The sequence below is a fragment of the Saccopteryx bilineata genome, chromosome 5 (genome assembly GCF_036850765.1).
Source record: "Saccopteryx bilineata isolate mSacBil1 chromosome 5, mSacBil1_pri_phased_curated, whole genome shotgun sequence".
NCBI classification, from domain to species: domain Eukaryota; kingdom Metazoa; phylum Chordata; class Mammalia; order Chiroptera; family Emballonuridae; genus Saccopteryx; species Saccopteryx bilineata.
This window is the reverse complement of record NC_089494.1, coordinates 25398047-25421304: the sequence shown is the minus strand read 5'-3', so window position 1 is coordinate 25421304 and position 23258 is coordinate 25398047. Positions and strand designations below refer to the sequence as shown.

At 39.0% G+C, this 23258-nt stretch overlaps 1 protein-coding gene across 1 annotated transcript in view; it reads left to right on the top strand.

Moving 5' to 3' along the window:
* Positions 1-23258, top strand: part of CPS1 (carbamoyl-phosphate synthase 1) — a 127071-nt gene that overhangs the window by 99244 nt on the left and 4569 nt on the right. The window contains exons 28-34 of the mRNA XM_066232804.1: positions 499-574; positions 5864-5941; positions 8519-8626; positions 10146-10235; positions 10880-11050; positions 13269-13343; positions 16006-16104. Of these exons, the coding sequence (XP_066088901.1) occupies positions 499-574; positions 5864-5941; positions 8519-8626; positions 10146-10235; positions 10880-11050; positions 13269-13343; positions 16006-16104 (697 nt within the window). The remainder of the gene's footprint in view (positions 1-498; positions 575-5863; positions 5942-8518; positions 8627-10145; positions 10236-10879; positions 11051-13268; positions 13344-16005; positions 16105-23258) is intronic.

Below are 23258 nucleotides of genomic sequence, written 5' to 3'. Positions count from 1 at the left end.
TACATTTCTGTCACAAGCTGTACATTATATTGCAAAAGTTACTAAAACAATTGATTTTTGTGTAGCCTGGTTGAGAAAGTAGAATGCCCTGTTATGACTGGGAACTTGTGGGTTAAGGTCAGCTTTTGGTAATGATGAACTCAAAGAAACAGAGTTAGAGAAACGAGGTCCTGGGAAGAAGCTTGTTAAAGGTCAGGAATTACCTGGAACCAGTAGAGAGTTAAACCAGTAAATCAGAAAAGACAGATCTGGGGTATGTGCTGTCTCTTAACAGATTTTAACCCCTTATTCATCTCAACTTTGGTGACTTTTTACTTTGAACATGTGTCCTGTTGATTAAATGGAATAAAGTCTCAATTTAGAAAAAGGTACCATTTTACTTAGCCCAGACTAAAACTAGAAGTTGTCTGTAACTGTTTTGAGGAGCAATCAAGTCTAGGATGCTTTACTTACAAAGTGGTAAAGAAACTGACCTGTTTTTCCCCCCTTCTTTCTTAGTGGGTCTGCCATGAATGTGGTATTCACTGAGGATGAGATGAAAAAATTCCTGGAGGAAGCCACTAGGGTCTCTCAGGTAGTGTCCACTTTCCTCCTGATGATGTTTACCCCTTCTCTTAATTGCTACTTTATTTCATGTTGTTTTTCTTTTCACATGATGTTATTAGGATGGTTTTCCTTTTTCTTCTATCCACTAGTCTCCTACAGGTGGGGATGAAAAAACTCAAATGCACTGAATTGTATTTAGATTCTTATGGTTAGATTAAGAAGAGGCGAACAGTATATACTGGATCACAGCAGAGATTTACATGATTTTAGACTCCAGGAGCCAGGTTGGATAAACATCCTGTCCCATCATGAGTGAGATGCTGGTTAAGCTATCCCTAGACTGGGGAGTTCATGAACCCAACCATGTTCATGAACCCTTATTTTTAATTTTTCACATTTGGAGAGACTTTTACCTAGTCAACTTTACAACTTTAATGGTAAATCCCTTTGTTCACCTATTGATTTCTCTTTTATTTTAGTACATTCATTTTCATTAATAAAAATGTTTAAAATTTTGTTATAAACAACCGCCTTCCTGCACTAGCCCGGCTTTTACTTTTTCCTTTAATGTTTCCTCAATGTGATCCATTTAAGATTTACCCAGTGGGGTTATTGATCTGCAGACCTTGTACTGTACTGGATGAAAGTAATCTTTTCCTTTTAAAAGCTTTCAAAAGCTAGTTGTGGCCATATATATATATATATATATATATATATATATATATATATAATATTTAGAAAGCACAACTTATAGAAAAGAGTTTGAGCCTGACCAGGCGGTGGCTCAGTGGATAGATCGTCGGACTGGGATGCGGAAGGACCCAGGTTCGAGACCCTGGGGTTGCCAGCTTGAACGCGGGCTCATCTGGCTTAAGCAAAAAGCTCACTAGCATGGACCCAAGGTCACTGGCTCAAGCAGGGGGTTACTCAGTCTGCTGAAGGCCCGCAGTCATGGCATATATGAGAAAGCAATCAATGAACAACTACGGTGTCGCAACGAAAAACTGATGATTGATGCTTCTCATCTCTCTCCGTTCCTGTCTGTCTGTCCCTGTCTATCCCTCTATCTGACTCTCTCTCTGTCCCTGAAAAAAAAAAAAAGAGTTTGACATTAGGTGAGTGGAATTTGGAGGGAGCTGAAGAATGAAATCAGGGGCATTTCAAAGAGAAATAAAGAGCGTGGGTTGTTCCCGCTTGCATGAAGCTGAACCTCCCTTCTGTGTAATAGTTGCTCTCCAAGGGCATTCGGGCAATGAGGAGAGTGGATAAAGATAAAGAGTGAGGAAAGACAAAGCATGTAAAAAAAAGAAAACCAAGTGGATTTAGAATTCACTTTTGTGTGAAAGTCAGATAACCGAGGAGGGAATCTCTCCAGCGGGCCAGTCCTCACTAATGCGCTATGGAGTGGAAGGCTGACTGCCTCTGTTCAGTTCTCTGCCGACAGTCCCGCCCTCCTCCCCTTTGGAGAAACCAGCAGCTGGCTCCAGCTGGTCTCGGAGGAGTGATGAAAAGGTATCCTCTCTTCTTTTGCCTGAAACACTGGGTTTCAGAGGGCCTCTACTTGGTAGAACATTTTTAAAAACATTTTTTTTTTCCCCGCTAGCATATGGATAGAACCTTTCTGGAACCAATGTGTTATAATAGAGATGTCTTGATTAAGTACTTTCTTGGTCAAGTCTTCCCATCAAACTATAGCAGAATCTGGTATACTCAATTCAAGGATACTAGAGTAAAACCAGCCCCCATCAGTCATTCATTATGTATTCATTCATATTTAGTACCTGCTATAGAATAGCATTGTTCTTGGTGTCGGGGGCTACACTCTTCAATAGACAGATAAGTCTCTGCTCTCATGGAGGACCCTTTTTGCTAGAGACATCAGATAATTACAATTAAATACAATGCACATTGCAACAAAAAGAAATACATGATGTTGAGGTACTGTGTAAAAGCATTGTATTCCAGTCTCTGAAGAAGAGACTTTTAAATTGTTTTAAAATGGTTGATTTATAGTTAAATAGGATTACATTGTGGATATGAGGAGGAAGAACAGCATTGTAAAGATCTGTAGCAGAGAAAAAGCATGGAGTTTCTAGAAACTAATCAAGTATTCACCGTATGACTAAGGCACCATACCTGGTGCAGTATTGATGATAATTATGGTGGAGAAGTAGACAGATGTAGAGCAGATAAAGAAGACCTTGTCAGTCCTTATAATAAAATTGGATTTTAGTCGTATTTTCTATTTTACAAGGATCACTGTGCTATAGTGTAGAGAGTGAATTCTGGGGCAGGACTGAATCCCTGGAAAGGGGTGAGGGGGCTGTTGTTGTAGCTCAGGGTAGAGATGACAGTGCCTGGGTTGGAGTAATAACAGTAAAGATGGAGAGAGGTGCACGCATTCCAGAAGTATCGAGGATGTGCCTCGGAGGCAGTTAGTGAATGGACAGGGGTGAAGGAGGGGAAAGAGGGCAAGTTGTGACCCCTGAGTTTCTGCCTTGGGCACCTTGATGGACAGTGCTATCACTTATGGAAATGAGGGACACTAGAGAAGGAGATATTTTAGAAGGGGAAATTATATGTTTAATTTTTGGCTTTTTGAATGTGAGGTGCCTGTGAGGAGTCCAAGTAGATATGCTTTGAAAGCAGGGAGTTCTATAGATTTGGAATTAAGGTTCAAGATCATGGCTACAGATAGAAATGTACACAAAGAAAACCAGATAGAAGGTGACAGAAGACAATTTAACTTTGGGGAAGGGGTATATAGCACAATCAAATGTCAAAATAATCTAGAGATGTTTTCTCTCAACATATGTACCCTGATTTATCAATGTCACTGCATTAAATTTAATAAATAAATTAAAAAAAAGAAATGTAAACAGACTTGGAAAATAAACAGCATACAATGTCAATGGAAGTTTTGAGAATGGAAGAGATCACCAAAGAGCAGACAGAGGAAAAGGAGTGGTTAAGACAGAAAGAGAAGGAGTTCCAGCCTTGAAGGGCTGAGAGAGGAGAGCCCTGGAAGGACCTGAGGGAGCAGCAGGAGGGGTGGTTCGTGGGGACCAAAGGAAGAATGCATAAGTGACAATGGATAAGTTGCTGTAAGGCTGAAATTTTTTTTTTTTTTTTTTGTATTTTTCTGAAGCTGGAAACGGGGAGAGACAGTCAGACTCCCGCATGCGCCCGACCGGGATCCACCTGGCACGCCCACCAGGGGAGACGCTCTGCCCACCAGGGGGCGATACTCTTTCCCTCCGGGGCGTCGCTCTGCCGCGACCAGAGCCACTCTAGCGCCTGGGGCAGAGGCCAAGGAGCCATCCCCAGCGCCCAGGCCATCTTTGCTCCAATGGAGCCTTGGCTGCGGGAGGGGAAGAGAGAGACAGAGAGGAAGGAGGGGGGGTGGGGTGGAGAAGCAAATGGGCGCTTCTCCTGTGTGCCCTGGCCGGGAATCGAACCCGGGTCCCCCGCACGCCAGGCCGACGCTCTACCGCTGAGCCAACCGGCCAGGGCTGTAAGGCTGAAATTTATTACAACATTTTCTTCCTCAATATAGAAAGGGCTATTTCATAAATTTTTAAAATTTTCCAGGATGGTGGGTGCTCTTTTTTGTCCCACTCAGATCCTTTTATCTGTGGGAGCACCTGTCCCCCAAATGCTGTGATAGCTGATGACACCTCCTCCCAGCTGAACTTCTGGAGATAACTGTTCTCAATGGAGGCAGAATCTTGTCAACGGGGAGGCAAAGCTCTCCACCTCTCCACCACCCTCAAAATCCTAGACAATGACTGATGTGCCTGAAGACGGGACGCACTCTGTGTTGCAGTTCATGCTCCAGAGCTCCTGTGGCATGAGGCCACACCCAGCCTCCGCCGAGCACAACCTCACCCGATTTTTCTGCCCCAGCCTGCTTTCTAACTCCCTTGATAAATCACTTGAGTAAGAATCCCCATCTTAGCTTGGCTGAGGAAACTAAGGCAGCTGGTAAACTTGATCTTTTTTTGAAGTTACATTGTCGTCCTCCTCCTCCTCCTCCTCATCAAACACATAGGTCTCAACACAGCTTGGCCAGGCCTGCTACACTAAACCTTCAATATTTTAAAAAGTGGAAATATAGATGGAAAGAATTTTTAAATTTATTTTTATTTTTGGCTAATCCACAATTGCATGTTCCATAGGCTTTGAAGAAAAGGAAGTGTGGAGGTTTGCCCCATTAACAATAAATTTTGAGATTAGAAAAGCTTATTGGTGGCATAAGACATTAGTTATTTTGAATGTTCCACAAAATTTAATGACATTTAGTTTTCTCTTAAAGGAGATGAGATATATTAGATTTAACACATGCATAAGGTAATAAACTTCATAATAGTGGCCAAATGGGGTTTGTATTCAGAGGGGAAAGAAATGTTCACAGAAGGCTTCTGGGAGGAGGCAGCATTTAGCTGGGCCTTAAAGGAATGAATTTAGTTTTAAAAGATGAGGCTGAGGAGAGAAGGTGGAACACATTTGGGGAAGAGAGGCATGGAGACAGGAAAATCATTGTCTGGTAAGAAGACAAGAGGACACAGAGGAGAAGAGCTGCTCTAACCCTGAAGCTCTTCCTTAAGCCTCTTAATTCAATCTGGAAAAAGCAAGCAGTGGTCAGGTTGTTTGCACATCGCAACACTGTCATGAAGGAACTGAGTGTGGCAAGAGCTTCAAGAATGACAAGGGGTCTGAAACAGCAGAGAAGAAAAGGACATTTTAATATTAGTAAAGAAAAATGTTTGATTTTGCAACTGTAAATGCCATACCTTAGAAGTGGTTTAAGGCATATACATTTTAGGTAAAGGATTCCATTTTTCATTTAATAAAACCGACACAAAATGCTACGTACTGTTTCTAAATTATTTTACAGCTCTCATATAGATAACTGACTTAGAAAATTGTAGTACTTGGAAAAGATAAGTGTAGGAAGACATAAAAAACCTGAACCAATAATAATACATAATTAATAATAAAATGGTTATTTTATTCTGTAACATCAATAAGTGGAAACAGAAAAGGAACTCCATTCTGTCTTCTCCTTAGTCCCTTCTTTTCTCTAACTCACTTAGGAGTGTATATGTGAAATTTCAAACCCCATGTTCAGTTGGAGAAACACCCTCTGTCTCACTGTAAATAGAGAATGACCTTGTTCTTACAAAACAACTGCCTAATGAGTTTGTGTAGTACATTTAGCATTGTTCTTGTATTTACTTACGGTACACAGCCTACTTGACACTACACAGATAATTTCAGCTAAAGGTTCTGTCCTTCTGTTTACCCTTGGTGACAGGAACACCCAGTGGTGCTGACAAAATTCGTCGAGGGGGCCCGGGAAGTAGAAATGGATGCTGTCGGCAAAGAAGGAAGAGTAAGTACTTTATCTCTATCTCCCCCATCTTTTCCTTCCCATCAAGTATTTTTTCTTAGCAGTTTTGAAACAACACAGATTAGAGTTTCTGATTCTACAAAACGGGTCTCTACTAATAATGCACAAACTTCCCAGCAAAAAAAAAATTGAACTCACTAATAATTCAGTTGATGTGTCAGAGATATCATATTTCTTACATTTCATACTATTAGAAATTCTCTTTCATGAGATTCAAAATTAATTATCATCCTCTACTTATCATTTTTTGAATAAATTTTCTCTCTCACTTTTTTTTGTTTGTGAGTTTCCTTTTATGTTCCAGTGGATATTTTAAAAGCATCTAATACATTTCTTTCTGAAGTTCCTAATTGAATCCCTGATTTCTCTTCTCTTTCGATTTCCCAACCACCCCCTATTTATTGCATTAATAAAAGCAAAACCAAACAGAGCAGGGTGGATAATGGTAATACCATAACATTGACTTACTATATCACATCTCGCCAGTGCAACAGATGCGTCCAACTTCAGGGGTAAATGACAACGAGAAGAATGCTTTCCTTCGTTTGCTTGTATTGTAGTCAGGCATTTATGATTTGTCTTGAAATATAGGAAGTTATGTTTTAGGAAGTCCATGTCATTTTATTTGCTTTAAGGAAATGTAAAAGGTTGGCCTTCATTTTCTACTTTGCAGATACTTAAAAACACGACTGAAGATGTTATTTTATTTCATTGGTCTTTCAGATGAATGGTTCAAAGTGAGGGTTTTTCTTCTTCTTTTTTTTTTTTTGAAAAAAATCTATATAGTAATGATGACTTCTTACCACAGACTCATATAATCTTAAGTGAAAGCATCCTTAGAAATCACTTATTTCAATCCCACACCCTCCAAAGATGAGAATATTTTTTCACAGCCTCCCTGGAAGGTAGCCATTTGTTTTATGTTTAACTCTTTTGGAAATACAGAGCACAAAAAGGCTTAAGATTATATATTATATATGTATTTGTTTTGTTCTTGTTTTTTCTTGAAATCTGACATATTCCATCTTTAGAACTAAAGTCTGCTTCCCTAGAATTTTCCTCCCTCATCTCCTGACCTCCAGAATTGTAGGGCAAAATTTATCTTTCTGTTTTTTAAATATTTTAAATATTTAAGACTGAGTTATAAAATAAGAATAATGTGATCATACCAGTACGGAGGTGGGGAATGTAAGACTGGCTTAGAAAAATTTATATGTTGAAAAGGTTTCGTGCTGGTAAAGTTGGTCTGTTGGTCTGACTTAGCTCCAGGTTGCAAGCTAAGCTCTTGCCCTAAGCTCGTCTCAGACATGGACCACTGCTTATCATCCTGGCCTCCCTCTTTTGGAAATGTTCCAGATTATTCACATTATTTTTAATGAATCACACACTCAGAAATGGACATAGTACTTCACATATATTAGAGTATTTTCAGAGCTCAGTTGGACTATTGCCTTCTCATTTCTAGACACAATAAAAAAATGAAGTGCTTACTGTGCACTAAAAGATCATGTGGGACACTGAATATGTGTTCTCTTTCATCCTTACAAACATTCTGTGAGACAGATACTATTGTGATTCCCATCTTACCAGCGGCCAAAGCTAATCAGATGAAATATCTTGCCCAGGTCACAGCACTGTTTGTGATAAAAGGAGCACTGAGTCTTAAATGTCAGTCTGCTTTAAGTCATCTATAAATCTGATAAGCAAATCTTCTCTGTAGTTTAAGTCTTTTAAAGTCACCCAATTATTCTCCTCCACTCTAAGCTTTATCGTTTCCCAAAGACACACGTTATTAACATTCACAGTATCATAATCGAGATCATAAACTTCAGAATCTGACAGATAAATGTTTATAATCCTGACTCAGCTACATGGTAGTCACATGTACTTGAGCTATTTATTCTCATATTACCCTAGTTTCCTCACCTATAAAAGGGACAAGCATATTTTTGTTTTGCTTTCCTCCTCTCTCTCCTCTCCTCTCCTCTCCTCTCCTCTCCTCTCCTCTCCTCTCCTCTCCTCTCCTCTCCTCTCCTCTCCTCTCCTCTCCTCTCCTCTTCTCTCCTCTCCTCTCCTCTCCTCAAGAGATCATTAGTTAGATCTGAAGTGTTCTTTCTCATTCACCTGAATGATGATACTTACCTAGCTAGATACTCATCTACCCCTATCTTCTTTCCCTTTCAGTGTCTAAAACTTAACCTGGAAGGAAAAGATAAAGATATTGCTAGTGCCTCCCAAATGCTTTAGTTTTTTTTTTAATCTATTCTTAAACATCAATATAAATTGGTTTACTTGTCCTCTTTTCCTATTATTTATACCCATTCTAATCAATGGGAGAGGGAGGTAAGCTCTCAGCCACTCTCAGGTTCCCCTACAGGCAATGCCCAGGGAGGCTTGACAAGTCGACGTGTGCAGCTCTTTCTACTCTCCTCACTGGGGACTTGGCAAAGAAACCAGTCGGTGCTCGAGGCATCTGTCAGCATTAAATGGGGTGGGCAGGGCAGTAGCTTCATTGAAGTAGGGGCCTGACAATTCTTTCTAAAATCTTCTTTTGGCCAGGTTGTCTCCCATGCCATCTCTGAACATGTGGAAGACGCAGGCGTCCACTCAGGAGATGCGACTCTGATGCTGCCCACACAGAGCATCAGCCAAGGAGCCATCGAAAAGGTCAGCCATCATTTATAAAGAAGAGTCAAAGGGAAAAGCACAAAGATAAAAAAAAACGTATTTTTTTAAAGCTAGGTTGCAATGTAGGACATGCCCAGGTAAAATTTAATTAGGAGGGGAACTTCCTTGCTTTGAGTCTGCTGGGTATTTAAAAGATAATAGTTCCCGTCACTGCCCTTTGGAGCGTGTTTGGTTGTACACTGGTGCGGTGGTTCTCTAACTTCCATGTGCATCGTAATTCCCCGGGGAACTTGTTATGGTACAGGACCCTGGACGGCACCCTCAGTTTCTGATTCTGTAGTTCTGGGCAGAGCCCCAAAATTCACATGTTTAACAAGTTTCCAAGTGATGCTGTTGCTACTGGTCTGGAGACCACATTTGGAAAACTATGCTGCATCTGATGCTGATGTTTGAGAGCTACTTATAGGCAAGCAGCATATGAAGCAATGTCTTGCGATCAGAAGCAGGAATGCAGCCAGCCATCATGCAGAAATCTTCTGGAACTAACGCTTTCACTATCCACCCCTAATGACAGCTCAAACCAGAACTTTCTGATATGTCACTTTTTACCCCTCTTTTAGAACCACTGCTTTAAAGACCTTCCTAGGAACAGTGACTCTGTCTCCGTTCTCGTGTTGCATCGCTAGGTGTCTTCTTAGAGACTGTTGTCTTAATTCTTGCACACAGATGTTCCCTTAGTCTTCGGGTATTGCAGGTCAAGCCCGGCTTTTTAGTGAGTCTTTCTGATAATGCTGCTATCGGAATCTAGGCAGGCCTGTCTGTCTGGCTGCACACTGGGGTGGATTCTGAAGGCAATGAGGGAGGAGCTCTTACTTCTGCAGTCAGTGCCGCTTGTTGGCATGGGTAGCTCTGGCTGTAAGATACAAAAATGCCTACATATGACATGCCGACCCTACCTTCAAGGTAACACCATTTCTTTCTGACCATAATACCTACCCTTGAAGAGTCCAGGGCAATTGAAAAGCATATAAAGGAAATCTCTCTGGTCTCTTTGAAGAACCAACCATGTAGTTTCTGGGTCTGTACCTCTCAAGAGCTGGGTCAATAGATCAGTATAGAGTTTGGTCTTCAGTTTTTGGTCGTGAAAGTAGTAAACCAAAAGGATTTCATTTAGCCCTCAAAGTTTTTTATTTATTTCTTATTAATTTTAATGGGGTGAAATTGATCAAAAGGGTACATAGCCCTCAAAGTTAAACCAGAATATATCATTGTAGATAGACAGAAGCATTTGGCAGAGAAATAAGCCTGTAAAATGTGTTTTTTCCCCCTGATATCCTATTGTGAATATTTAGCACACATTATTTTATTAGTAGAAGCCTAATAGTGGCTATTATTATTGTTGTATTATTATTAATTATTATTATTATTGTTATTATTTGAGGGTCTATAGCTCTCTGTAGATATAAAGAGATATACATAGAAGGTTCTGTAACTTTTTTGTTGTTGGTTTTTCTCTAAGGTATGCTTTTAGCACTATACTATTTTCCTTTTGATCTAGGTGAAGGATGCTACCCGAAAGATTGCAAAGGCTTTTGCCATCTCCGGCCCATTCAACGTCCAGTTTCTTGTCAAAGGAAACGATGTCATGGTAAGACATGCCAAGGTGTTAAAGAAGACAGCACTGCTGTGTTAGGTCATATTGGTTTGTGTTCCTCTGGTAATCTTTACTGAACACAGCCACAGAGCAACTGAGACCCTACCACTGTTAGTAACCGGGTATGGGATGTTTCATAGCATGCAACACCTCCTAGTTTGAAAGCACAGGCTCTTGGTGGGACTGATATGTTAGTACAGATTTGTAGAGTAATCTGACCCATTGGAAAGATCACTATATCTGTGTATGGTATAGCATAGCATAGCATAGCATAGCACAGCACAGCACAGCACAGCTTAGCATAGGATGGATAGATGGATAGATAGATAGATAGATAGATAGATAGATAGATAGATATGGTGACTATCATGAAGTAGGCTTAATATGCACAGGGTGGCGCAAAAGTAGGTTTGCAGTGGTGTGTATGTGAAACTGAGTTTATGCTTATATTTTTATGTATGAATGTATTATTTTCCACAAGAGCAACTGTAAACTGACTTTTGCCTCATCCTGCATAGTAGTCATAAATTACATGCACTGAAGTTTCGCTGGGACCCAGCTGGTGAGGAGAACATTAATAGTGTTGTCATTGGCTCTCACCGTCTTTTCTCTTCTATTGAATTTTGTAACCTGTCCAGGTGATCGAGTGTAACCTGAGAGCGTCTCGGTCCTTCCCCTTTGTCTCCAAGACACTTGGGGTTGACTTCATTGATGTGGCCACTAAAGTGATGATTGGAGAGAACATCGATGAAAAACTTCTCCCGACGTTGGAGCATCCCATCATTCCTGCTGACTATGTTGCAATTAAGGTAGCATTTGAAAAAAAAAATCTGTTAGTCACTTTTATGAGTTCCAGGAAAATTAAAAGAACAATTTTCCATAAAAAGAATCTGGATCTTCTATGAACTTTCTCACTAAAGTGCTAGACTGGGGAGAGATGATGTTTCCTTTGAAAAATATAATGCAAGTGCATGACAGTCTCTTTATGTAAACTGCTATGTATTTCACAATAATTAAAACTCATTTAGAGCTGGGTAACTTCACAACCAACTAGTTGAGTATGTTATAAACGATGTTGCTGCAGCTGATATACGACGGTGCCAGTTTAGTTGGTCAACAGGGATTGTGGACATAGATTCTTAGGATAAGGCTTGAATTGTGCCAAGCTTTCAAGAATGCATGAATCTTGTGGAAGTCTTTGCCCTGTGGTGTTGGCTAAATTCTGACCACCTGGGCCACTCTTGCTTAGTTTCTACTTTTAGTGGCACGATTTGTTCATGTGAAAAGCTGAGGCAGCAGTTACTGTTGACCGTGGGGCTGTAAAACTGATGACATTGCCGACCCCTTTGTAAAGAGTGACAAAGAAAACCTAAGGGTGTGTTCTCCCATCTCCTAGGTATATGTGCGTGTTTCTTATGATAACATGTCACAAAGCCCCGTGCTCTGCAGCCTTCTCAGTGTGTCTGTGCACGGAGAATTGACATGACTTTCACTGCTTTTCCGGACAAGCACAAGGATTAGTGAGATTTTTATATAAATACATTTGGATTGTTTTAGATGAAGCACACAGGAAGTTAATTTATACTGAATGACATCTTTGGGTGACACTTGCATATTTTAGATGCCCTCAAAAGATTCCATTTTAATGTGTTCTAGTGACCTCGACCATAATGGCGTTACAGCTGAGACTCTGACCTCTGACTTTTACGGGAAATCTGAAGCTATAAATAAAAAATATTTATTAATCTTAATAATTTAGGATGCCTTGGTTTTGATAGTGTACTGAAATAGAACATTACTTTTAATGTTGGGAGAGGGTGTCATTTAATACTGGAGATGATGACAGAACATGAATTGTTAAAAGTTTTCAATGGGATATATATACATACACTGTTTAAAGACCAACAAGGTCCTGAAAAATACTTTCCACTTAAGGTTCTATTTATACATTTCAAATTTATGGTTCTTTATTTTGACAGTAATACACACACACACACACACACACACACACACACATGCATACATGTGTATGAAACAATTTCCCACAAAATATATTGATGAATAGGTATTCATTTTTAAAAATGCACTGGATCTCCCAATTTACTTCTTTCCTAGTTATTATGGTATAAATCTACTTTTTCCCCCCAAATTACATACATATAGTCAATCTTTTCTTTCTTTCATATAGTCAGTCTTAATGTAACCCTAGTAAGGTGGGTGGATGTCAACAGATGAGGGCATTGAGAAGCTGGAGTGCAAGAATGTATAATAACATCTAAAATGTCCCAGTGAAATGACTCCAAGCTAGAATTCCCATGACAACTTAGAGGGGTGCCAGACTCAGAGGAGGAATAGTCTAGACTAGATAAATGAATATGTGCAAGAAATAAGAATTCGGTGGTTAGTGAGTTGCACTGATAACAGTAAATGAAAAGGAAGCACTCCTATCTATGTTCTAGTTCATATGAAAGTTCTGGGCAAAAGTGTTTTCAAGCAGAATGTTTTTCAAAGCTTTTTAAGAGGTGTCAACAACAGTTTAATATCTCAGAAGTCAGCTTCCAGACAGAAATTTCTGGCAAAGTGGCTTGTTGCAAGTTCAAATGATCAAAACAAGAAGAGGAATGTTTCAAAAGCCAACCAAGGAAAAAATGTGTTTGAACTCTGTGTTTGGGTAGACCAATGCCCAGTAGACTTCGTTTGAAATCACTCCAGTAAGAATCTGTGTAGGCCAGATTAGAAACACTGGCTTAGACTGGTCACACGGGCCCTATTTACAGAAATAATTTGTGATTATTTAACTCAAGTTTTTGGCCAATAGCTCAAGAAATTCTTGGAACAGAATTTTAAAGCTGTTTTTCAAGTCAGATGTGTGGACTAAACTTTTTTGGGTTTTTTTTTTTTTTTTTTACATGTCTACCATAAGCTAAATGAATCGTGTGAGAGATGATTCACTAAATATCATATGTTTTTTCTCTTAGTCCTTTAATACTTTTCTCACATATTTCTCTTTCCTTTTACTTTTGACAGGCCCCAATGTTTTCCTGGCCCCGGCTGAGGGATGCTGACCCTATCCTGCGATGTGAGATGGCTTCCACTGGAGAGGTAACTAGTTAATGATCCATGAACACTTACACTAAATCTAATTTGAAATATATGGTTTGATGATCTGAATATAGTGAAGTAAGTTAGTAAGTAGAAATAAGGGAGACATCAACTTCTGCTCGCAGAGTAAGCCTGAAAGGGTTTAAGAATCTTGGGTGATCACCTTTTACATTTGGAGATCAGAGTCTAAATTCTCACTTATATGTGACTATAATACATGTAATCCTAATTTATTTCTGCATTACACATTGACAATATCTTTTAAATATCTTCTGGTCCTTTTATTTTCAGGTTCTCAGGTCTCTGCTATCGATAGCAACCCCCTCCTGATTTGATCAGTACATTTTTACTAGCAATATGTAAAAGTGAACGTACAGCATTAGAAAGATTGTGGACCTAAGTATTGTGTAACATGCAAATGTATGCAAATTTTCAGGACCACTTTCAAAGCCACTTGAACCTCTTGCGGATCATCTAAAACCTATAATGGGGCTGGCCACTGGATGTCCCTCTTCACTTGTGTTGGGACTGTCAGCTGACGGTTTCTTCAGCAATGTGAAATGTGTTTCTTGTAGAAAGCTGTCAGATTCTAGAAAGTTCCCTACATGTCAGTGTCAGGACGTTTTATGAATCACCTAGCCCTTGACAAACTTACTAGATACAACCTTCAAATTCTCATCCGTGCACGTCCGTCGGAGTGTCAGCATCCGAGTGTGAGGCATTATTGTTTCCTCTTGGTGTTAAGAAAAACCTGAAAGAGGAAAATGTTTAATTGCAACAAATACGTGATGTTTTATATGGTTGCCTAGTTACAAGCAAGGTGTGTGATGAGAGAAGCCAGTGAGACAGGAAGGCAAGCAGTGAGGAATAAATGGCTATCTTGTTTGCATTTGGACTGATAATTACATTCTCTTAGCTCTTTTGCTGTTGCGCGCGCACGTGTGTGTGTGTGTGTGTGTGTGTGTGTATGGTGTGTATTGTGTGTTTTAATTTAATAGGTGAGAAAACCTAACTTTAAAGTAGGGGACCTCCATTACATTTCTGGGCTGTTGCAGGAGACTCTCTTCTTCTTTATCTGACCCCATGGTCACTCAGTAGTGTGGTTGTTCTCAGCTGGTCCAGAGCTCAGATCAGGAAGAGATCTATTTTTCTTCATGCTGTTTGCTTAGTGTGGGAAATCTATTTTCAGTGCCTAAGTCCATTCTGCCTCCAAACATACATTATTGGAGTTGCTGAAATATGGAAATATAAAAGAATTAGAAATTTGGCTTCTACTTTGTTATATTTGTTTCAGAGATATAAAAAGAGATAATTTGTCTTCCGTTATTAGAGTCATATTTCTAAGTGTCACTCAGCGTGATGTTACAAGGTCTATTGTATAACTAACATCAGAATAATAATTCTAACATAGTGAAATGTCAATTATGCTCTGAAAAGATGCTTTCAGTGTTCAAATGGTTTACTGTGGGATTGAAGGAACCTTTAGCTCCTGAGATAGGTAAGGGATGTTTTTTGTTCTCGTAATGGTAAGGTGGGAATGGTAAGGTGGGAAAGATTAGATTCCTAATCTTTACTTGAATATCTGACTACTTTCTATGTTTTTCAGTAGAAAACCTCTAAAACATCATATGTGGTGTTGTATCCACACTTCTGTTGGGATGGCCCAGGTCCTTCCTTTAGAATTTGGGTACTGTTGACTTAGGTCTCATGTTACCTGGCCAGCACTTGGCCAAAAAAATTTCTGCTGTGCAGTATATAGTATATTGGTGATCAACTGAAGATCAAAGTGATGAGAATTTACCTTTCACAGGATGGGAGTCATTTGCTTAAAGAATGAATCTAGCCATTAGTGTTATATAATATAAGGGTGGTTCTGTACCTGTGCCAAATGATGATGTGCGTGGCAGAACTTCCTCCCATCGTACTCACATATACCGCTTGTCCTAGTTATGCTGGCCATGTGACTTGTCGTTATGTTATAGCACAATTACCCTAGATGAAGCTTCTCTATATCAGAATATTATATGTTAGTTTGGAATTGCTTTTTACTTATGGCTGTGAGATTGAGGGATAGTAGCATGGTATTTAGGTTCATTTTATGAAAATTATAAAAAAAACTTATTTGAGATTTTCATAGATATATTGGATTGCTCAGAATGCTTTCTCATAAGCTGTATGAAATAGCTCCCAACTGATGGATCAGCAGTTATGCAATTGTGCTACTGACCTGTGAATGCATGCATTGTTACAAAGCGTACACAGCAGACACTGTTGTTTAAAAACATGGTGTCATATTAACATGTGGTAACTCACCACATTATGGACCAGAAGCTGTGATTGGTATCCAAATAACTCACAGTAGAATTTAGTTATGTTGTTCCATGGAGTGTTGTTGGATAGAGAAATAATTGCTTATTCATTTATTATGCTTAATTAAAAACATAAGATACATCTGCCCTGGCCAGTGTTTTTATCCCTGGATTCAGATTGCATGGGCAACTCAATAAAATCTAGCAAAGGAGTCTATGAGTAAAGTACTTGCCATTTGTAGTTGTTGTTTTTTTGTTGTGGGTTTTTTTTGTTTGTTTGTTTTTTGGTAAAGGTGGTTAAGTATTATTTGCTTCCTTTTATTTTATTTAATCTTTTCATTTATTCTAAACAGGTGGCTTGCTTTGGTGAAGGTATTCATACAGCTTTCCTGAAGGCAATGCTTTCCACAGGATTTAAGATACCCCAGAAAGGCATCCTGATTGGAATCCAGGTGCGTGGGGTGTGGTTGCATGCGTGCCTGTGGGCACATGCTGGAGATGGGTCGGGGAAGGGACTTATGCTATGGAAGAGGGAGATTTGTTGTAAGTTCCTCCAAAGAAAACAGCAGTTTACAGAGAGAATGGCCATTTCTTCTCTGTATGTTCCCTAATTTTTGCCTTTTTCCATTGCAGTAGCCAGTACAAATAAGGGAATAAATAAAAGAAGACAGAAAAAGTCTCTAGCGAAAGGGTATTTGTTTTGGTAGAAATTTAGGGTACCTTATAAAGGAATCTCTTTCATTCTTTGGTTACATCATTTCTATACGTTTTTCTTTTATTTCTTCTTTCTTTGCTATGAACATAGGTTTTTCCATAGGTTGGGTCTTATCTCACCTCTTCTTTCTCTCTGTCTATGTCTATCTCTGTCTCTTGATTTTCCCCCTTTTAGCTCATCTGTGCCTATAGTATCCATTCTCCTATCTATAATAATCACCTTTAAATCCGAATCCTCAGCTCTCTCATACTTCCAATGATCTGCTGGATACCGCTATCTCATGTCTCGGACCCAAGCCATCCCCCAAACTGAAGTCCTATTATCTTCATCCTGACCTCTGTTCCTTCTTTTCTTACATTCATTCATTCACATTTCAATTTCTACTAAATGTCAAAGATTCACAGTTAAAGAAGACATGGGCATTATGTGAGACATTTTCTCAGCCCGGCTCTCCATGACTAATGACTTAATGGTCCTAAAAAAGTCAGCACATCCCACAGTGTACTGTGGAGATCCTTGAAATACTATTATTTGGTAACCCTTCTAATTCCAAGCAGCGTGCAATAATTATAAGTGAATATCTTCATATGATGAAAAGAAAAGAAAAATATTGGTTTATTATTCCAAGTCAAATATAAATCTTAGTGCAAAATGGTAGCCAGGAAACTTCTATTACTATTCCTTAGAATAATTTTTGCAAGAATATAAAAACTCTTCTGTTTATAAATTTCCTGAAAAATGCTAGATGCTTCTAAAGGGTCATTCACTATCTTTTTTTTTGGAGTTTTGCAATTCTTGGATCTTTTGGAAACAATAGATGCTCTTATATTTTATTTTACCCCTACCATACTTTTAATAAGCTCAAACCCTGCATGGTTACATAAAAATCATTAAAATATAATTAGAGCAGTACCAGGTATTCTCAAGCCAGTGGGTGATTATTATACATATCACCTCATTAGGGTGTCTTAATATTTGCAAATTAGACCCTAGAGACTGGGAAGCTAGTGGCTTTGGAGAAGTTTCCACAAACAGTAACTTGAGGTCTTACTTTTATAAAGGTGCCAAAAGGGTGATGGTGAGCAGTTAGAGCAGAGACTAACAAGATGACTTGCAATTGCAAAGCCTAATGGCAATTCAGAGACACATCACGCTGTAGGAGCAGCTCATTATGTTATAAATGGGTATTAAGTATTATTAAGTTGCAAGTATGAGAGTATTTGCCCAACTTCCAGTTATGGCTGAAAGTTTAATGGGAGACCTGGGGGCATTCAGGGGAGACCATGCCCTTAATCCCCATCTTCACAACTAATCACACAGCGCTAACATTTTAAAATACCAGTTTAAAAAGGCAGTGATGTATAAAATTGTGCCTTGTTTGGTTCCAGTGCTGCAGGGCAATGTGAGGCAAAGTAAATTTGAGCCTATGAAATATTTGTGTAAATTTGGCCTTAGTGAACAGAATTTTTGCTTCGCAGGGGGAAAAAAAAAAGAGTTTTTGGCAGAAAACAGAATTTTCTTTCTTTTTTTAAAAAATTTATTAGTCAGTTTTAGAGAGGCAGAGAGAGGAAGGGAGAAAGAGAGAGATAAGCCTTTATTTGTTGTTTCACTTAGTTGTGCATTCATTGGTCACTTCCTGGAGTGTGCCCTGACTGGGGATTGAACCCGCAACCTCGGTGTTTGGGGACAACGCTCTGACTGAGCTAACCGGCCAGGGCAAAGAGTTTTTTAAGCAAGAGTTTCTGTCTATTGAACTTCTACTTTCCCATGTACTCATTTTTTTTAAAGAAAGCAGTGTTCCAGCAGCTATGTGAGTCACTTAGCTTTCTCCCTGTGCATGAATGCATAAGGTTAGGGATTTAAATATATACGTATTTTAATTACAAAGGTAAAAACATTTAAAGAAATACTTAATAAAATATTTTCAGCTGTTGTAAATTTGGTCAGCATGGTTCTAAGCCTTCAGAGATGTACAAGAATCATTTTCTGACCTGCTTTATACGGAAAGCCAGGAAAGCTGCTGTCACCATCAGTTAATGTATCGTCGCACTGTTACTATATGAAGGACTTTCATTTGTAGTGATTTAAAAAATATGTAGTCATAAATTTAGCTGAACAGTATGATGGAATTCACTAACCTGAGAGTTACTAGCTATAAAAGTCATGGGCATCTTCTTCGTTAGAATGGGATAAAATCTAATCACATCCTTTTACCCAAACTTTATAGCAACTGTGGATAAGGTATTAGGGTTCCATATCTCAGGATACATGGTACTTTAAAAAAAATCATTTTATTTAACAGGATTCCATTAGGTCAGAAGAAGTCCCAAAAACTCATTAGAATATATACAGTCAGAACTTAAAAGGAGCCAAATAATACTGTTAATATATAAGTGGTGTTAGGGTCAGTAAATACAAGGAAAGGAATTTACATGAGTTATGTAATGAAGTACTAAGAAAGAGAATCCATAATTGATATTATTTCTTAAGATAATCATCCATTTTGCACGTGTGTAGACTTCACTCACAGAAGAGCATTGATAGCCAGCACTGTTCCAGTTAATTTCCCTTATTATTCCTTCACATGTATAAATGGGGAGAATGGTCAATATCTATCCCATTTATTTGAGATAAATGTCGTTTTCTCTTCATCTCTCCAGCCTGATCCATCTGCCCGTTATGGATTAAATTGGATTTAATTGAGGAAACCTTAATTCATTATTAATATTTTACAATGGGTTGTAGGAGTAAATTGGGGGGAAAAGAGAATGACAAAGAGGTGAAAGTGGCTGTGAGCCAGGAGATATTTTTTTTCTCATTGTTGATGGTTTAACAGATATTTTAAATAGTAATTATTACTAGAGAATCTCAGCCACTTTGAAACATTTAGTAAATAGTTTGTGTGGTTGTCGGGGAGTGGGGGTGTGGGGGGATGCATGCGTACACCAGTTGGTTTTATAGCAGTCTCCTTAACTTTTCATTTCTCTTCTCTTTCCCACCCTAATCATTTACACACACAGACCCTCTGCTTCCACCCTCCTAAGGTTAAATCCTAGGAGTCAAATTACTTAGGAAATTAGCAATATTTATAACATCAACCTGGGTGTAACTAGAAGTTTGGGAGGGGGGGGGATCAGAATTTAGATTTTGTCAAAGGATCTTTGCCGACTTAACTATTACATGCATTGTGTCTCTACCAAGAAGCTTTCCACCATCCTGGATCCTGATATAAGAAAAGCATAATAAATGCAGGTTTATATGGGAACAAAATCATCTTTGATTCTCTTGCGATGTTTCCAGCTTCCTTTCATCCCATCAGGGTTAATTTATGGTTGCTGTGAGCAGGCAGGCAGTCTGCCTTGTTTTGAAGTTTTCTGGAACACCCTTTAACAATAAGTGATTTACTCTAGAGCAAGAGCTCTCCGCTACGGTCCCCTCTGATTGGCTATTCAGCGAGGCTCCTGGAGAGGCGAACGCTGTCCTGACATCTGGGCTTCAGCATCGCTCAGAAACACAAAGCCAGCATTTCGTTTGAAAAAGACAACTCCAAGTGACTTGAATAACCTTTTATCTTCAATACAGAGTCATTAGGAACGGCCACAGAGTTGTCAATCCAGACGTCCTCTGGAGTGCACAGGCATCGCACAATATTAACTTGGCTTTTCTGTTCTGCCGTCCAAAGTTGGAGTGATGTGAAAATGACAACTGGTGGAGATCTATACAGCCATATGTATACATTTTACTCTTAAAGAACTTTCTTTCTTATACACATTTTTCAGAAGATACATCAGCTTGTACTCTTCAGCTTTAGTAACAAACTGGTTTTTATCCAGGTATTTTCAATCAGCTATTAAATCTGGGGCTGCTCAGATGCGAGCTGACAGCTGCAGTTTCTTTTTGTAGAGAGGCTGCTTTTATGTGTCACGAGTGTTCAGTATATGTTTGGTAGGAGTTTATAACGTGGCTGTGAATGCCAACACCCCGGACCAGAAGGCAGAGGGTCGCCTGGCTGGGACCTGCCAGGACTGTCATGTAGGGTATTTATCTCTTTCACGTGGGTACAGCACCGAAAATGGTATCTGCAGGTCTGAGAGGACTTGATGACTTATTTTACATTAAAATGGTGAAGAAAAATATAATTGCATTCTAGTACTCCTCCCTCAACATTTTTTATTGTGTTTTGACCAAGTTTAGTACATCTTCACCTCAAATTCTAAAATGAGGGAAAGATGGTCCTCCTATGTCCTATTCCCTCCTATTCCTACACTGTTGTGGGTCAAAATCACCAGGCGGGGCTGCTAGATTGCAGATTACTGGGACTCACTCTCCGAGCTCCTGATTCTGTAGGCCTGCAGTGGGGCCCACGTTTTCACAGTTTAAACATGTTACCAGGTGATGCCGATTTCCCAGGGGACCACATTTGGAGACTCACTGTACTTGAGAAATGGGATTTTAGAAAAGTAGTTCAATGTTATGTTATCACATGGCCATATATTGTCAGTGACTTTTTGCTAGAGGAAAATTTAAGAGACTGAGACTAGTTTGTTCAGTTCATGACTAATCCACCAATTAGTCCATAAGTATTTGTTGGACACCATAAAGGTGAGCCTTCTGATGTACTTTGGCACTCACTTAAGTCTCTTCTTTATTTAGCAAAAGGCCACAATGTAATGTTCCAAAATTCAAATGTTCTTTTAAAATATTTCATGTATATCTGCTATATTTCAAGGAATTTAAAACATGCAGAAACCCTAAAATGCCATCTAATTCAGTCCTTTGCTTTCCAAGCAAATCAAACTTGAACAAAAGATTGGCTTATTCTTCTGCCTCAATCTGGTCTTAAAGAGACTGCCACCGAGCTCATTAAATTGCCCTAACATCACTGAGTTACTCTCTGATTTTATACTTATTTTATTTTTTGTGTCTCGCTATGAGGTTCTTACTGCTAAGCCCATTTTTTCTTCTTTGGTCCTAAGCAGAAATGGAAAGCTACCTCTCCGGGCATGGTTACAATTGGTGTTCAAGAAGACGGTCATGAATAAGCCCTGGGCCTGCCTTAACTGAGATTTATCTGGTTGCATTTATCTTTTCTATTTGCCAGTAGTTTTCTCTCAGAAAACTGCAGTTCTGGGATTGAGAGAGCCAGAATCTGAAAGAATTCTGTATTTGAACATAGTCTTTGGGGTCTTTTCCTAGGATTTGGATTTGTTCTCAGAAAACCTTTGCAAGTAAATATTAGGAGGTTTTACGGGCTGGACATTATCAAAGTTGTGAAACAATTTTGATATGTTTTGTTATCATAATTTGTAGTTTCTCTAAATTGCTGAAAGAAGATCCTATCCAGGATTTTTATTCAACCATGACTAATATGGTTCCTAAATAGATTGTAAAACATTTAGTAAAGTGACCAAATGATGTCATTGCTGTATGAACTTTTTGTAAGGGGAAGCAGCCAAAATGTTCTCATTAAAGCAGAATGTATTTTTTTCTTAACTTTGTATGATTTTGCATACTCTGTTTAGCTTAGTTACTTATGTTAATGAGCTCGAGGTCATGGACTGATCTTTGGATAGAACGCTTAGGTCTGATTTCTTTCACCCTGACGACTGTCTTGCAAATTCTGGCTTTTGGCCACAGGAAGGAGGTTTGTTTGTTCAAAACTGGGGAATCCTGATGGCAATGGGCAGGAATCCAGGGAAGGCAGGACCTGGAAATTATATGGGTCCAGCTGAGGCTCTTGGAAGATTACAGCAATGAACTGTAAGAAAATATCTGAACAGTGAGCTGCAACGCTGGGAAGCCTGTCCAGAAGTAAAATATATGTGAGGAAGTTGGTTTGTGTTTACATGTGACGGCCAGTAGAGGGACCCAGGCTTGGAGACTAAGGTGCAGGGGCTGGAATCTAGTCTCTGGAAAGAACACAAACAATTATTTGAATAATAATAATAATATTTAATGAGAACTATCAATCGGCCAATGCTAAGTCACCCTTCTAATGCTTAAGTAGTTCTCTCATTTTAAATTCATTCACTGACTTGTGGGGGCTAAAACATTGCTTTTTTTTCTTCTCGCCTTCTAAGTTCTTCTATCTGGGCTAATAAATTAGCAGGGACAGATGAACAGGAGAAAATATACAAAGTTTATTACGGATATGCATGTTGGGGGTGTCATAAGATATGCGGCCTGAAATGCACTGGGTAGTTGAGTTCATACTGTTACTATTCCTGTTTAACGGGTGGGGAAAGCGCATTGTGGAGAGGTTAAGTACATTGTTCAAGGTTACAGAGTTTATTATGGAGCCCCAAGAAGTAGGCACAATATTATTTTCACTGCTGTTTTAAAAATGAAGATATGGAAGTTCAAAGACATTAACTTTTCTATACAACTATGAACAGTAAAGCCAGGATTTGAAAGGTAGCTTGTGACTCCAGAGTTCTTTCTTGTACTATTTGCCTTAAAGTAAATGCAAAAGTTCATTCCACATGAGATTTACTACAGGGCGCTATGCATGAGTGGCTAGGACAGGACCTAGTAACTGCAGGACAGGACAAGGTTCAATTGAGCAATTAGAACAGGTATTAACAGGCAAAACATCCAGCAAAGTGGACTTGGCATTGAGCGCCTAACCAAGGTATTGATAAATACTCTCTGACCAGGAAACAGATCCATGCAGAACTGGGGTCTCTCTGCATTTACAGAGATTAAATGGATTAAAAAGGCAGTGAAGAAATTTGAGGACGGGGTAGAAAGTAGGAGAGCAGAGAGTAAGACAATATGGATGGAATTTATATGCATTGAAAAATAAGTAAGACCTCATACTCACTATAAGAGGATAATGGATAAAACGTGTCATCTTTAAATATAAAACACCTGACAATATGTGCCTTTTGT